The following is a 17,189-nucleotide window of genomic DNA, read 5'->3' as shown; positions in this document are numbered from 1 at the left end:
TATAAGTTTATTGTTTGCTCATTGTAACTTGAGTGTATTTTGTTTCTGACCAAATGAAAATATTTAGTGAAAAGTTTCATTGTTTTGATGGCTTTTAAGTGTTGTAATAACTATTGATTAGACCAAAGTAGTTGATGGTTAGGTATTTCTTTAAAGCTCTTTATGATCTCTTTCTCTCTTTTTTCTTTATATAACGGCAAGAAGCTATACTTCTTGTCATAGTAATCTCTTTATCTCTTATTTCTCTCTTGTTTCCCTTTCTGTCATTTATAATCCTATCATTCTCCTCGCTATGGATTCAAGGGATCCTTCGAATCCATATAGTGACTCCCCTAGTTATAGCTATCTTCTCCACAGTCAAAACTTCCAGTATGGAAGTTTTCCTCCGAGTCAAAACTATGGAGGAGGATCGGAGATACCTCCTTTTAGTTCACAAGCACCAGAGGCTCCCGCTCAACGTGAAAACCCATCCGTTGCCTCTAAGGAGAGAAGGCAATGGACTCCAGCTGATGACGAGGTTGTAATAAGTGTGTGGCTCAATACATCTAAGGATGCTGTAGTTGGAAATCAACAAAAATCTGGGACGTTTTGGAAACGTGTAGCGGAGTATTATGCATCTAGCCCACATGCGAAAGCGAGTGGTGAACATAGAGAGTGGCTCAATCTTAAGCAGAGGTGGCAGAAAATTAATGACTACACCAACAAATTCTGTGGTGCTTACGCGGCTGCAGAGAGACACATCAGTTCTGGTCAGAGCGAGACTGATGTCCTCAAGGCGGCTTATGATATTTACTTCGCTGATCATCAAAGGAAATTCAATCTGGAGCATGCCTGGTGTTTGTTAAGGTTTGAGCAGAAGTGGCTGAGTCTTAACACTCCTAAACCGACCGGGAGTGGAAAGCGAAGGCTGGAGAGGATTGTTCGCAAACATCAAGCGCCACTATTGGTAAGCAAGAGGTGCGTCCAGAGGGTAGCAAGGCTGCTAAAGCTAGAAAGAATAACACTCAAGGTCTAAAATCCATTGATGAGATTAAAACCGTAATGGAGTTGAAGAAGGATGATCTCATGAGGAAGAAGAATTTGTCGAAGCTTGCCATTCTAGACACACTCCTAACTAAGCCAGGAACACTAAGTGAGGCTGAGGAAGTTGTGAAGAACAAGCTGCTCGCTCAGCTTTTCTGAAAATATCTTTTAAAATGATTAAGTATCTCTGTTTTCTGAAAGTGTTCTGTGTTTTAACTTGTGTTTCTGTTGTTTCTGCGTCCTACTTTAATGTCAAATGTATTCGAGTTTCGTAGTAATGAAAAACATGTTTCTGCTTGCATTATTGTTTTTCTGTTTCCTTGAATGTTTTCCTTAAATAAATTAGAGGACTAATGTATTTTAATGAGGACTAATGTATTTTAATGAATATTCTTGGCAGGTTTACTTAAAATGGGGAGATATAGTTACAGCCAGCCTTCGTGTTCCTCAGGGTATGGTGGGGAGAACTCTAGTAATAATGCTTCTGAGTTCAGCGAGACTGAAGACCTCATTCGCCTTGACCAAGAAGAGTTGAGCTTGAGATATGGTGACACGGCACCGTACCCTCAGTAGTACCCTCCACAACCGGAGGTGGAGTTTGGATTCCCCAAGTTTGCTACTGTGGTGGTGCACCGCAGATGGCTACATCATACACAAGGCTTGATCCAGGGAGGAGATACTATACATGCGCGCATGTGGATGATGGAGAATGCCATGTGCATAAGTGGTGGGACGTCGCAGTGATGGAGGAGATGAGGGCGAGGGATAAACACGTACTACAATTGGAGGAAAAGGTAGACTGTCTGAACCTTATGAGTGACTATGATTCAGATAAGAGGGTGCGTAGGCTAGAGCAGTTAGTTTGTGACTTGGCTAAGAAGAAATCTGGTTTTATAAATGGCTTTGAGGTATGCATTGGAGGAATGGTCGTCGTTTTAGTTCTAATGGGTGTGGTGATCGCATTTAAGTGATTCTCGGTGCTTGGCGAAGAAGTAATCTAGTTGTTTGTGGTTTTATTGTTTTCGTTTGAATGATGTATGCAAAAATGACTTATGTAGTGTAATAACTTATGTATGGTAAATGGCTTTGACTTATGTGATGTAATAACTGGTGATATCATATGTATAACTTGAATTGATTCTCAAAATGTACCATACTGTCTAAACGTAATGTTTTTTATAAACAAAACAAAATTCAAAAAAACATAACAAAATTCAAATGGGATCCGTGAAGCTTGAAAACAAAACCAATAGCAAATATTATGAAGGCATGCATCATACTCCATAATATGATTGTCGAGGATGAATGATCATCATACACTCAGTATAACGTGAGAGAATTTCAAGAAAGCGAGGAAGATGATACATTCACCGTTACTCCGAATTCAAATCTCGGCACTGCAATGGATCGTCGATCGAGCGTCTGTAACAGACAAGCCCATGAACAATTAAAATTCGATTTAATCGAACATATTTGGGCTAAATTTCGACATATTCCAAATAACCAATGATTTTAAAGTTTCTATGAATTGAATAAATGTGTGATTTATGAATTTTTTTTTTTATGTATGGAATGTAATAAAATGTTTGTAATTTTAATTAAATGAAAATTTTATCTCTTTTTAATGTATTGAATATAAATGGATATATCTTAATTACTAGTTATTAATAAAAAAATGATTTTATACCTAAGAACTTTCGAAAAGTTCCATTGATAATGTTGTATTTTACTTAAGTATCTTAGAAAACTTCTTAGACTAAAAATACTAATTAAATATTCTAAGATGTTTGATAAGAGTTAGCGTTGATAATGATGCTCTTATATTACTGCTGATAAACTCTTATCATAACAGATGGGTTGTCTTTGACTAATTTGTAAGATACTACCAAATCTTACAAAGAATACCAAGGCTCCGAATGGTGACTGCGGTTTGAGCGGTTCAACTGCGGTGCGGTTTTAACAGTTACAAAAATGTATAGATATATAGTATATGTATAAACTTTTGTTACTGGCGGGGCGGGGCGGGACGATGGTCACCATTCGAAGCCCAAATCTTATTGATGACATCATGACAATTACTTCTTTTTCTATTTTATTTGAAACAAACAAAGCGTTCATGTATGTCCCGTGATGCCTGAGCCCCTCTCCACAAAATTTGAAAACTAGACTTGAGAGGCAGTCGAACGAACAAATAAGTCAGCACCTTAATAACAAGGTAAAAACAAATAACATCTCATGAGTTATATACACTACTAATTTCAAGACCGTATATACATTTGAATGTTTATGGTCACTGACTCAGTGATATCGACACTCGAAATGTTGATACATGGTTGTAAGTTTCATTTACTATGTTCATGATTAATCACGTGAAAACTCGCAGTTAGTTTCACTCTAGAGATCCTAATTACCGAGGAACTCAAGAGAATCAAAGCCGGCAAGTCTTACAAGAGACATCTTTTGTTGTTTTCTTCATATTCTCTCTTAATACCCCTAAAAATATGGATCTTGCAACAATCTGTACAATAGAGACACTTGTCCCATATATATTTTCATGTCGCAAGTTCACAACAAATAGGTCATGACAGCCCCCCCCCCCCCCCCCCCCCCCCCCCCCCCGTAACCCCTTGTTGTTGCCAGCCCGGTTTGGCCTCGTTGTTTAAGTTTGGTTGTTGCTGTCTTGTGATTCCCATCATCGGACTTGGACTTTGGCTGAATCCACTGAAACCACGGATTAGACCGTTGCTTCTCTCAGGCTTGATCAGCTGTTCTGACTGGCGAGAGGAGGAGGATGATGGGAACTCAGTTTCTCGATTCAAGACACGAGCAGGTGCAGTCTCTTTGATACCTTGAGAAGAAGAATGTCTGTTTCCTATGAAAGCGCTTGAGACTGAAGCTGTCGGAGACATGACTCTGTCTGAATGATCATTTGAACACTTATGTTTTCCCAACGACCACACTAATAGCGTTTGTTTTGGAGGATCATCCTCCCCAACCCAACCTAAACCAAACTTGATTCCAGCGGGCAAAGCGGTTTCGATTCTCCTTGATACAATTTTCCAGGCAAGAGGACCGAGATTCGCGCCGTATCGTGCCAGGCTCCTCGTGTAACCGTACTCAGTGTTAAGCCCAACCTGAGGGACAAGGAAAAACAAATGATTAGACCTTTGTTTCTGAATACGAAAGGATATTATAGTGGAATTGGTAATAGCGTACTGGAATCAACTCTTTTAACTCGTCTTCAAGCGTTGTCAAAACCCACGGCTCTTGTGTAGAAGTTGAGAGGTGGTTGTAGGTTTCGCGTCTGTTATCATCGACATCGAAATGTTTCAAACCATACTTGTTAACAGCCTTCACAACCGAAGCTGCAGAGAAACCGTAAATATTATTTTTATGGGCATGGAAAGAGAAGTGGTGAAGCAAAAGAAAGAGAGTGATTTTTACGTGGAAACTCGTTCTCCCAATCTTGCGAGCAGCCACTTTGGGTTTCACTGTCATGGTTGATCCTAACCGATGTCCTTCTTAGATTGTAAGCACCAGAAAACTTGCTAGAGCTATCTCCTCCAGGATTGAGCGCATCATCAGCTGAAATTTCAGAAGTAGTACGGTCTAAGCAAGATGGTTCAGGCTGTTTCTTTGGTGGACGCCCTCTTTCAGCAACTTTTAGCTGGTGCTGGTGCTGCTGCTGCTGCTGTTGTTGGGTTTGTGGTTCTTCATCATCACTGTCTTGCCTCAAAATTCTCGAAGTGCTTTTTCGCCAGCTCTTGTATAGCCTGTGCCTACAACAATCAATAATATAGAGTGTATCAGTTCAGCTTTTAATATATACAAAGGCGATGAAATACAATCCAGGTTTCTATTTAAACTAGATCCCTTTGTACGACTTGAACGCATTCCAGATGTCCTCCAACGCAAGTTTCTCAATCGTGTCCGCTTTATTGATAATAGTATGAATCAAAAGAGAGAAAGAAAAAAAGAGATAAGAGTTTAAGACATACCTGTCGATAATATACAGTGTCTGCTGAATTGTATTCCATCGCATTTGAACATATTAAAAACACATCTCCCTACAAAAAGTACAGGGCGAGAAGTAAGATTTATTGTTGAATGAAAAAAGAGCTGTTCCAACACCAATATACACACGTGATTCAATAGTTACTTCGAGAGTTAAACAAAACTTTTGGAACAGCCTACGCTAAATATAACATGCACACAAACAACATCAAGCAATGGTTTCCCCTAATCCATAAGATGCCAAGTAACAAAACTTTCTATAGCTATCAGAGTCTAATTTCTTCTGGAGTGTGCTAAAATCCATAGGATTCTCGATAATGTCATGATAATCAGGAAGCTGCAACACATATCCAAACAGAGATAAAACAAACAGAACACTAATGAGCTTAAGACATTAACAAAAGGGATAGCAGTCACCCACCTCCTCGGGATCAACAGGATCTGAATAAACACCATACATATCTTTCCTACAAGCGTTTGTTAAAACACCATCAATCAAACAAAAGCATTAACTTAACCCAGTTGGGAATGAAACAGAGAGCAAGGAAACGAAGATTACTTTTGAAGTTTATCGATGATGAACAACAACAACTTTTTGTCTGGCAAAGGTGTAGTGGGGCCAGACTCAGCGGGAGACCCTGCCCACATGGAAATGACAAGCATGTTTATTGTCTTTTCAATAATTAAATAAAAGAGAATTTATTGTTGTAAGAATGTCTGAAGCCTTTTCTCCCTGCAGGGGATCATCAAACAAATCATCATCATCAGTTCAAAGAAACCATTAAACCAGAGAATATAAATATATACTCCCTTCCTTTTTTAATATAAGTCGTTTTAGAATTATACACGTAGATTAAGAAATCATTAATTTTTTATATTTTCTAAACAAAAACATCATTAATTATTTACCTAACCACAAATTAACCAATAATAAAATAGAAAGTATATTATCATTGGTCATATAACATTAAGTGTTAATAAATTTTACATAGAAAACCGAAAACGTCATATAATTTGGAACATAAAAATTACTCTAAAACGACTTTTATAAAAAAACGGAGGGAGTATATAATATTTCATAAATCATAATAGTCGAAATAGAAACTGATAAACATATCCAATAATAGAAACTGATAAACAAACGCTCGAGAAATCACATTGAACCCTAATTTAAACCCTAAGTTAGGATCGAGAGCAATTTGAAACGCTACCGTGTATCCAGATCCGTGAGCAGCACCACCAGGTTTTGAATTAGGAGAATGTCGACGAGAGTGAGTATTCAATCCGCGTAATAGTCTGTGTTTCTTCTCCCGCCGCTCGTCGTCGTCTTCCTCATCTTCGTCGTCATCGGAAGAGACTCTGTTGCGGTTAGGGTTCCGGCACTTGGATCGGCTGCCGGAGTTGAGGGAATTAGGGTTTTTGGGAGCGGATCTGTGGTCATCGTGGAACTTTTGTAATTGCTGCTGTTTGATAGCTCGTTTCTGAAGGTCTAGAAGAGATGGTCTACCTTTCTTCTTCCTCGTCAATGTTTCTGCTACCTCACTCATTTTCTCTCTCCTCTCCGCTTCTTTCTCACACACTCTCTCTCCTCTTTCCTTTTTTCTCTTTCTCCCCCTGGAGAGGCGTTTGATTTAGGCTTTTCAAATAAAAAAATAAAACTCTAAAACTAGGACTGGGCAAAAAAACCCGGATCCGAAAAATCGAACCGAACCCGATCTGAAAAAGTAGTACCAAACCCGAACCAAAATTGATTAAATATCCGAACGAATTCAAAATTTTGGTATCTAAAGAACCGAAACCGATTCCGACCCGAACTGAAGTTTCTCGGATACCCGAATATAACTGAAATAGATTTATATGTCTAAATATATTAGTTATTTTTAGATTTAATATATATTAAAAACATTCAAAATATATAAGATAGTTTTAAGTTGTCTAAAATGCTTGAAAATATACATAAATATTCAAAAGTAAATATCTTAAATAGCTAAAATATATTCAAAACACCAAACTGCTTGAAATATTTATTGATTTTTTATCCCAAATATTCAAATCAAACTAATATATATGTTAATTTTAAGTATTTTGGCATATATTATACAAATTTATATGTAATATATTATTTTTTTTATATATTTTGAGAAATTTTAAGCATATAATGATTATTAAAATTTTAAAAATAATTTAATGGGTTATCCGAACCCGAACCGAACCTGCAAAGATCTGAACCGAATCCGAACCAAAATTTAGAAATACCCGAATGGGACTGAAATCTTTAAACCAGAAAACCCGAAATCCGATTAGATCTGAACCGAACTCGAATGGATACCCGAACGTCCATCCCTATCTAAAAATATACCTGTGTGAACTCGCACGTGCATAAAGGTACTTAGGCCATCCGCATTGAGGGTTTTAAACCCATGTTTACACGCTTCCCAAAACAAAAAAGGTGAACTCAGGGTCTTGCAGGTTCATGCGTAAGAGACAGGTTCACAACTATTTTGTGGGCCCCACGACGCGTGGCGGCCCACGATTGGTTGGGGTTTTTTTTTTTTAATAAATCAAACAAAAAAAGAAAATAATAATAAAAAATTAAATTGGTGAACTCCTCCTAAGTTTCACTAATGCAGATGTCCTTAGTTACTAGCTCGTGCTTTTAAGTGGGCTACGATAATGTTCTAAGCTATTCAAGCTCGATAACATTTCCAATTTTTTTAAAGTGTAACCAACACTAGTAGAGATGATCCAATCTCTCCACAATTTGTTCATTTTCTTTTCAAAAATTTAGTCTCAGCAAATACAAACCTTTTGAAATGACAGTGATAAACCAACAAAAGCATATAACAATTTCCATTAAAGCTTATAAGGCTCAATGTATAAGTAACAAACCATAGACTTAGCTAGTGCTGCAATTGCACCATCTTATGTATGGACCAGCTTATCTGCTGTGAGGTTTTTGCTTCGGTTAGAGATTCGAAACTACAAGCCTTTGTTTGGAAAATTAAAGTTCCACAGAAAAGCCGACATCTTATATGGCAAACAATTTCATGACAACTAACTATGACAATTAACTTAGGACATCATATGCAATATGAAAATTATTGTCCTAGATGTTGAGCAAAGCATGAAACTATTAACTATGCCATTTTTTGAATATCCGCCAGTTTTACAAACATGGTCTCTAGCACAATCCCATCTCCACCCCATTGGTGTTCCCCAACGCAAACCAGTACACAAATATGAATTATTCATTATAACGAAAGAATGATATCAGAGATCTTTGAGTTAGATAAAGATTCATACCATCGGATTATATAGTATATTTGAAAAGCGAGAAATGATAAGTTATTCAGAGAAATGCCTACTAAAAATTATCATATTCGCCGAATCAGAATGTCATGCTTAGTTTGAAGCTAATAGTAAACATGGAGAATTACCAGTTGAGTGACAATCCCCTAGACATGTCACAACAACATAAAAATATATGATAGATGGATGATGGACACATGACACACTTTTCAATGGTTGTGGATGAACATAAAAAAAATTCTAGAGGAGTAATTCAACTTTTGGGAGCAAGGAGCTAACACAAAAGAATCTCACCCATACATTCGGAACTAGAGGCTCTGTCATGAGAATTTGAGTGAATGCTACAACTATCGACTTGTCAGACTTTTGGCATCAATTATAAAGACCTAACCTCGATTATTCAAGATCCAGGAGCATAGTTAAACTTTCTGACTAAACTAAAGGATTTGTCAAGTCTGAAGCATAGATTTTTCAATTTGTGGATTGTTTTTATTACTCGTTCCGAAAATGTATAGTCTGAAAGATAAAATGATCTTTTCACATGGATTTGTATCGTATTATATTGGTTGTTCTGTTTTGGTATGGTTTTTTAAACCACTTCAAGTTTGAGTGAGAAAACAATCGTTTGATGAAAAAAATCAAGGTGTTCCGAAGAATGTAGTCAATAGTTAACTATGGGAATGTGAATATTTGAATTTTGTTCTGTGTCACTAGGCCGCTTTCGAAGTGACCGACCAAACAAATCTAGAAATCCATTTTTTTCCTATAAATAAAAGCTAGAATAACTGCTATTTGGGTTTTTTCACAAAACTTAGGATTAATCGTGAGAAGGTTAGTGTTTAAAAAAAAAAGCGTGAGAAGGTGAGAGAGATACCCAACGAGTAGAAACCCTTGTTCTAAAACGCGGGCGGCTTGGCGAGTACGCGTCCGACTATATGGTGATCGGAGACTCACCGCCGCGAAGAGGGGCAAATCGGAGGCTTGAGGCGGTGCGACGAGTTTCTTCCGCTTTTACCGTAGAATAGGAAAAAGCGCCGAGTAATAGCTCCGAACCAAGTCAACCCAATCTCAAAAATCTAGCATATCAGATCTTAATCTCACATCCGAACTAGCTACGACCACCGTAATACCGAATTAAGGTGTTCACACAGCGTTTAGGCAATAGAGAAAGGATAGGTCAAAGAAATTTACAGATGCATAGAAACTGTAATAAATAGTTGAGGAAGAAGAAGACTTATTTACAAGTCTACCATTCATTAAAGACAAAAAAAAATATAAAGAGCAAAAATAAACGTAACACAAATCGAAGTCGGGATGAATTGAAACAAAATCTCCTTACTGTCCACTAAGCCACGTTTACATATTAGTTGTCTAACCAAATTTAAACTGATTAATTATATAATTATACATTTATATCTAAATGCACCTACAAAAAACTTAAAAACTAGGCCCCGCGTATACCCCGCTTAATCCTCGATTTTTTAATAACTCGCTAGGCCTGGAGTTACCGCCCGACTAACGCCTAGCGTAGTTTCGAACAGAGGTAGAAACCAAAGGGATCAATGACATGGCAGAGTATATATTAAGAAATCCCGCCTAAACCCCTCTCGGATATTTATTTTTAATGGATTTGATTTCGTGCGAAATTGAATTTTCAACATATATATAATTTTTTTTAGGCACAAGATATTTACAACACCCACTACTAACCCTTCTCTCTTCCTTCCTTATTATTAGCCTCTCGCTCGAATCACAAACACGTAGTTATTCCCTTTTACTCCCTCTCTCTCTCTCTCTCCCCCAATTTCAAACCCTAGCAGATCCTCGTCAAGGTAATTTCCTCGTGTTATATCTCGATTCCCTCTCGATTTTCTGCATATCGATCTCTGTAATTGCTAGGTTTCGATTGCGTTTCCTCTATGTTAGCTGATCTAGTGATTTTTTCACCTGCAGAATCATCGGCCATGAAAGGAGGTAATTCGAAGTCTGACTCCAGAAACTCCAAGTAAGTCTCAGCTCGATACATCGTTTCTTCCTTATTTTTTGTCGCCTAGTCAGCTCCTCCTGGATCTGGATCGTGTTCGTATTATCCTTGAATCGTTTAATTAATTGATAATCTTTCGTGGTTGTTAGGCTCTCTGTGAACAAGAAGCCTACGAAGGCGAGCAAAGCTGCTGCTAAAGATCCTAACAAACCTAAGAGGCCGGCCAGTGCTTTCTTCGTCTTCATGTAAAAAATCATCCATCCTCCTCTCGTTTGTGTATAGTAGTTAGCCTTTTGGTTCCTTGGAATGTGAGATTATTAGCAAACTAGTCAGAATCATATTAAATTGGTTGTAAGTGTTCGTACTTTGTTCTCGATGTGAGCCTTAATCGATTTGATTTTACGATATGTGTGTTAATACTGTTTCTGGCTTTGTTAACTGAAGGGAGGACTTCCGTCAGACTTACAAGAAGGAACACCCCGACAACAAATCTGTTGCTGCTGTGAGTGTTATGATTTGGATTTGATATGTTGTACCATAGGATAGCTATGTACTGATTATGAACTTGATTGGTTTTTTACAGGTTGGGAAAGCTGGTGGAGAGAAGTGGAAATCACTGTCTGACTCTGTACGTTCTCTAATCTATAGCTGATTATATAGTTGTGTATGCTTGAGTATTTCTTGACCTTTGAGTTGTACAATCTTTGTAGGAGAAAGCTCCCTACGTAGCTAAGGCTAATAAGCGCAAGGTTGAGTATGAGAAGACCATGAAGGCCTACAACAAGAAGCTGGTAACTTTTGTTTTTTCTAGTATACAACGTAAACTAGTCTTTTAGTCAGGAGAGCATGTTCTTTGTTATTCAAGAGTATTGACAACACGACACTGTTTGATGTGTTGGTGTTTTCAGGAGGAAGGTCCGAAGGAGGACGAGGAATCTGACGACAAGTCAGTGTCTGAGGTTAGTGAAGAGGAGGATGCGGATGATGGGAGTGATGAGGTTCGTTCTTTGATTCTTTTAAGTTGTTTTACATCATTATTTTGTAAATTGATTTGTTTATGACTCTGTTTAGCTGCTTATTTAGTTTCTCTGTATCAATGTCGTGATTTGGTTGCTTCTTCAGTTTATTTGCATCACCTATCGTACTAAAACCTCGGTACTAACTCTGTTTTGTGTGTAGGAGGAAGACGATTGACTAAGAAGTTGAAGTCGGCAGCATTATATAAGGACGCTGCAAGGATCTCTCTGATGCTTTTCTTATCTTCTTTTCCCTTACAATGTTAACGGGGCTGGTTAAAATTAAAATGGTTTTCTGCTTTTATTTTTACTGATGTTTCTATTTAGTAAGCTACCGCTATCTCCCACTGATTCTGATTCTACTGGTAATGGCAAAAATTGTTTTAGATGGTGAACTTGATATTTGCAGCTCTATATAGCCTATATTTTTATGTCTCTATGTTTGTTATGATAGTAGATTCTTAATGCTCGTTTGAACCTCCGTCTAATGTTGATATGATTGCTTATTAGAGTTTGATTTAGAGAATTGTAGTGTTAGTCTAAAGAATTAACAATACAATCCATACATCATATGCTACAACAGTAATTAATATCCGTTCGTAATTGTTTCATCACGCTCTTGATTGAATTAATTACAACGGCGTATAAACTGGTCTGAATGCCTTCTCTCAAAGGTCAACGCCATGATGAGCGTCTGTGGTGTCTTATAAGTGAGGGCCGTGGCGTGTGGCGTCGTATTACCTGATTATTTAACCAATGAGATTTAATATTTGGGACATTTGCTAAAACCAACCCAAATATTCAAGTCAAATGTAAAAGTGTACCCCACTTTCAGTCAAATGCAAAACCAACCTAAAGGAGTAGTGAAAGTACTATTTCACCCTTATGACCAAACAAAAAACATAAATATATTTTACGTTTCTATCCTTTGGAAGTCTACACGTAATAAAAGAAGTCTACATATATATAGACTTCCTACGAAGTCTACTTTATAGACTTGTTTTGTAGTCTACACTCTAATTTGGTCTACTAATTTAATTTTGAAAATGTATAAAAATAATTATTGTGATATTTTTAATTAATCATCAATATAATGGATAATATGAAGTAAATAAATTAAAATTTCATATAATCGAACAATTTTGAAGAATATATACTAATTTGGTTATCATGTGCTAGACTATGTTCATAGTTTAGAAACAAAAGGTTCTAACATGTTATGTCTTTTAGTAGTTGATTTCATAGGGTTAGATTTTAGATTTTGTTTTTTTTTTTTTATTAACTTAAATCTGCATATTAATGTTTAGTAGTTTATATTTTGTATAAATGAGACTTTTTGATTATCAAGCAAAACATTTAGGGTTTGATATTTGTGGTTTAGGGTTTCGTAGACCTACAATAAAGTCTATTTATCTGAAGACGTCTTTTTCAGTCTATATTTTTCAATTTGTTTTACAAAAAATCATTATATTTAAACTAAGTTAAGTTCCTTAAGAATAAAAAAGTGAAATCATATACTATAACTATTAAAAAATAAAGAAATAAATTTAATAAATCATATATTAAAATTATTAAAATAATAAAGAATAAACAACAATAATTAAATTATTATAGTAGACTTCCAAAAAGGTCTACTATGTTATAGTAAGATCTACTCCAAAATTTTAATTTTAGTAGACTTCAAACGAAGTCTACAGTATCGTAAATTTTAACCTAGTTACATTTTTGTCTCCCTATATAAACAAAATTTATTCAATCTCTCTCTAAAGTGGCTGCACAAGTTCTTAAAACTCTCTCCCTTCTCTCTAAAACTTTCTTTCTTCTCTCTAAAATTCTCTCAATTGTTTCTAAATCTCTCTCATTATCTTCTTTCTCTCTAAAATTTTCTCAAGTCTTTCTCACAATATTATCTTGTCATTTTAGATATTATGATTCATGGTTTTCATCTTCTCCTTTAAAAAATGTAAGTTTTCGATCTATAGATTTTAAATGTGTATTTTATGTTTATTTCTCACAATATTATCTTTTTTTGGTAGGTATTATCACTCATGGATTTCATCATCTCCTCTAAAAATGTAAGTTTTAGATTAATAGATTTTAAATATGTATTTACATGTTTATATTCAAATAAATTTATAGATCAAGCTCTCTACATTAATTTGCTACTAGTTTACCTTATAAATTATATTATGTAAAGTATTTTCAGATTTAAAATTATTTTCACATTTCAAAATATATAGATTTTTTCAGATCTGAAAATTATCAGACAGTGTAGACTTCTAAAGAAGTTTACTAAAGCTTGCAGACTTCATATGAAGTTTACTAAACCATAAAGTTTAAGCAGACTTCATTGGAAGTCTACAAAAATATGACTTTAATTTTTTTTCTATGTTTTTTAATAATTTTATCTTATTTTGCAGGTATTTTCTTCCATAGTTGTTCTCTTCTCCTCCTAGAAATGTAAGGTTTACATCTATAGATTTAAAATATGTGTTCTAGTATTTATATTCAAATAAAGTTACATATTAAAATTCATATTAATATGTCTTTAATTTATAACTATTTTGTCTATTAAATCATATTTTAAAAAGTTTTTTAGATTTAAACTTATTTCATATTTTTAATGTATTATTTTTCAGATCTATTTTTTTTGATAGAGTAGACTTCATTTGAAATCTACTTAAAACTTACGGCTGGTAGACTTCAAATGAAGTCTACTAGCCTTGAATTTTAAGCAAATTTCATTAGAAGTTTACTCAAATATGATTTTAATTTTTATCTTATTTTTTAAAATTTTATTTTATTTTGCAGGTATTCTCTTCCAATATTTTCAAATCATCTTCCCAAAAATGTAAGCTTTCCATATATTCATTATAAGATATTTTGTGTTTATAATGAACTAAATTTATAGATTCATACATTATCTTTTTGCTTTGTTACAAGGATGACAAAAAACCATTTTTGAAATATTTTCCAGAACAAAATATTTTCAAATTTTCTAAATGCACACTTTTAAATATGAAAATTTTCCATTAGTGTAGACTTCAACTAAAGTCTACTAAACAATAACTTTACGTAGACTTAATAAAAAGTCTACTAAAATATGATTTTATTTTTTATCTTATGTTTTTCTCATAACTCTATCTTATTTGGCAGGTACTTTTTCCAAGACTTTATTTGAAGCATCAAGATTATGAAAAATCAAACATACTCAAGAATACTTTTTAATATATTGCTCTGTAATAACTTTCATAATAAAATATTAATTTTTAAATAATTTTTTAATGCATAATCTATAAACATTGTATTCATTTTTAGTTGTTTTCACTTGTATGATATTATTAATTTTTTGTTAGATATCAATTTTTTCACAAGATCTAACCAACCAAACAAGTAAAACCACCATAAGCTAAAATAATAACTAACACACATGTGAGAAGAAGAAAATCTATACAAAATTTTCCCAAAAATTTTCAAGAATAATACTAATCAAAACAATTTGCAATAAGTATCAAGTGTATAATTATAACACATTAAATTGTGAAATTCATCCAAGACCATTAAAATTTTACTAACATACACTGTAAAATAATTAAATCATGAAAAAATATGATGAATAATACACAAATACACTTTTAATAGAATTTACGACGTAGACTTCAACTGCAGTCTACATTTGTAGATTTACAAAAACGTCTACACTTATTATTTAACATATAGTCAATCCAAATTTTTTTAGTGTATTGGCGCAGGCTTGATACACAAAGGCGTACAAAGTGTGTCTTAGATAACTCGATCAAGTTCCGTACTTGTCGATTATTCGTGACAGGCATAAGAGGAGTATATTCCTATTCGGAGTCATTTGTTTTAAATGATGTTTGGTAAGGAATAGGTTAGCACCATCTTCTCAATTTTGTTGTCCAGATCATAATCTTCTTGTGTCATTTCAAGAAGTTTACCATGTGTACAGCCATCATGCACAAGGAACATTCTTCAACCTTTCCGATTCTTCATCTTTTTCGAATATTTTGTCACCCAAAATGTCTTTGGCCCATACTTCACACTCGCTCTAAGTTTCCAACCACATCCTTGAACACGACACTTAGCCACATACAGAGTTTTTGTTGTCTTATATGCTGAAAATGTAAAATTATATTCCACAGTCACCGACTTCAGCTTTGAAACAAGCTCAGCCTTACTAGCAAAACTATAAACGAAGACTTAGAAATACGTCTACAATTATTAGCTAACAACATTGTCAAATCAAATGAATTATACCTTCATAATTATAAAAAAAAAATTATTTTCAAAATCACTCAAACCCATTAGGATTAACTAACACACACTGTCAAACAAAAAAACTAGAAAAAAATTTAATGAATAATACACAAATTCACATTTTTATAGATTTTTCTATGAAGACTTAATATTTAGTCTCTGAAGATGTTGACGTTCTTTTCAGTTTACAGACGTAGACTGTCAAATAGGTCTACTCTTTGGGTTGGTTTTTGCAATTGACCATTTTACGGGTTGCTTTCTATAGTTGAATAAAAGTTGTAATTTTGTACATGTAGACTTTCATTTCAGTCTACAATTTAAAAAGGTTACTTTTTGCAATTGACCAGAATTCATCCAAGATTTGACTTTCAGAACTAGACTTCATATGCAGTCTACATGTTTGAATTTTTTTGAAAGAGGTTAGTTTTGCAATTGACCAAGTTTGACTTCAAATCAGTAGATTAAAATGAACGTCTACGGGTGTGTAGACTTCTTGTGAAGTCTACTCTCAAATCCGACGGGTTGGTTTTGCATTTGACCAAAATAAAAAAGTAGACTTTATACGCAGTCTACATTTTTTTTTTAAGATAAGAAGACTGCATATGAAGTCTACAATTTAATAAATTTTTGATTGCTTTTTAAACTTTTTGGTCAAACACAAAACTAACCTATTCCACGAAGTCAAAGTTTTGGTCAAATGCAAAACTGACCTTTTATAGACTTTGTTGGCAGTCTACATTTTGTAGACTTCCGTTGAAGTCTATTTTGAAAAGTCAAAAGTTCGGTCAAATGAAAAACTAACCTCTTTTAGGTAGACGTCTTAGTAAGTCTACCGAAAGTTTTATTTTTGTTGTCAAAGGTAAAGACGGAGACTACTGGGGAAGTCTGCGTTAGAAAAAAAATTTGTCTGCTCAATTGCAAAACTAACCCGTGCGTTGACAAATAGACTGCATCGTAAGTCTCCACGGAGGCGTAGACATACAAAACAGTCTACCGTCGCGACACAGATCTGAAAAAGAACGAAAACCATGTAAATAGTTACATTTTTCATGTGTAAAGCTTGTTTCCAACCTTTTCAACCGTCCAAACTCCAAATATGAGCAAAAAGAAGCATCTTTAACGATTCACTAATGAAGAAACTCGAAAATATGAAGTTTGTGATTATGAAAATGATAGTTATGAGAGTTTTTTAGATGGAAATGTAGAGGAGATGAGAGAAAATGAAGTTTTTTGGGTTATAATGAGAAAAAAAAGTGGTTGAAAATTGAATTCTAGAGCTTTAGAGCTCAAAAATGGTGGTTCATGGTGGTTGGAAAAATTGATGATGATGGCATTTTTGTAAATAAGAAGAAATGGTTAGGGTGTATTTGATTTTTTGTTAATTTCGAAATTAATAAAAAAATAAATAAAAATGGCAATTTTGTGAATAATTCAAAAACATAAGGATAGTATGGAAATTTTATTGATGAATAGTATGGACAAAAAAAAAAGGGTTGGTTTTGGATTTGACTTGAAAATATGGGTTGGTTTTGAAAAACACCCTTAATATTTTAGTTATTCAATTA

The 17,189-nt window shown here is 34.5% G+C and overlaps 2 protein-coding genes and 1 pseudogene across 2 annotated transcripts; 2 read left to right on the top strand and 1 right to left on the bottom strand.

The window, feature by feature from the left end:
* Positions 1-292: 292 nt before the first annotated feature.
* LOC117126836 (glutathione S-transferase T2-like) lies at positions 293-1,182 on the top strand. Its single transcript, XM_033275981.1, has 2 exons — positions 293-946; positions 1,057-1,182. Exons 1-2 carry the CDS (start codon positions 293-295, stop codon positions 1,180-1,182), a joined length of 780 nt encoding a protein of 259 aa, XP_033131872.1.
* Positions 1,183-2,364: 1,182 nt separating this feature from the next.
* On the bottom strand, positions 2,365-7,057 carry LOC103829865 (annotated as a pseudogene).
* Positions 7,058-9,961: 2,904 nt separating this feature from the next.
* LOC103829416 (high mobility group B protein 3) lies at positions 9,962-11,783 on the top strand. Its single transcript, XM_009105083.3, has 8 exons — positions 9,962-10,178; positions 10,300-10,351; positions 10,480-10,575; positions 10,775-10,832; positions 10,914-10,958; positions 11,041-11,121; positions 11,239-11,328; positions 11,510-11,783. The coding sequence occupies exons 2-8, from the start codon at positions 10,311-10,313 to the stop codon at positions 11,522-11,524; spliced, it is 426 nt and encodes a 141-aa protein (XP_009103331.1). The 5' UTR covers positions 9,962-10,178; positions 10,300-10,310; the 3' UTR covers positions 11,525-11,783.
* The last annotated feature ends 5,406 nt before the right edge of the window (positions 11,784-17,189 follow it).

This window comes from Brassica rapa, chromosome A07 (assembly GCF_000309985.2).
Source record: "Brassica rapa cultivar Chiifu-401-42 chromosome A07, CAAS_Brap_v3.01, whole genome shotgun sequence".
Classification (NCBI taxonomy): Eukaryota; Viridiplantae; Streptophyta; class Magnoliopsida; order Brassicales; family Brassicaceae; genus Brassica; species Brassica rapa.
The sequence above is the reverse complement of the archived record's forward strand: the minus strand, read 5'-3'. Positions and strand labels throughout refer to the sequence as shown.

What these genes read in the sequence shown, in the direction of transcription:
- LOC117126836 (XM_033275981.1), top strand. Translation starts at nt 293, where the DNA reads ATGGATTCAAGGGATCCTTCGAATCCATATAGTGACTCCCCTAGTTAT. An exon ending in AACATCAAGCGCCACTATTG is followed by an intron (nt 947 to 1,056) that starts GTAAGCAAGAGG and finishes GAGTTGAAGAAG; the next exon opens with GATGATCTCATGAGGAAGAA.
- LOC103829416 (XM_009105083.3), top strand. Translation starts at nt 10,311, where the DNA reads ATGAAAGGAGGTAATTCGAAGTCTGACTCCAGAAACTCCAA. An exon ending in TCTGACTCCAGAAACTCCAA is followed by an intron (nt 10,352 to 10,479) that starts GTAAGTCTCAGC and finishes CGTGGTTGTTAG; the next exon opens with GCTCTCTGTGAACAAGAAGC. An exon ending in AGGCCTACAACAAGAAGCTG is followed by an intron (nt 11,122 to 11,238) that starts GTAACTTTTGTT and finishes TGGTGTTTTCAG; the next exon opens with GAGGAAGGTCCGAAGGAGGA.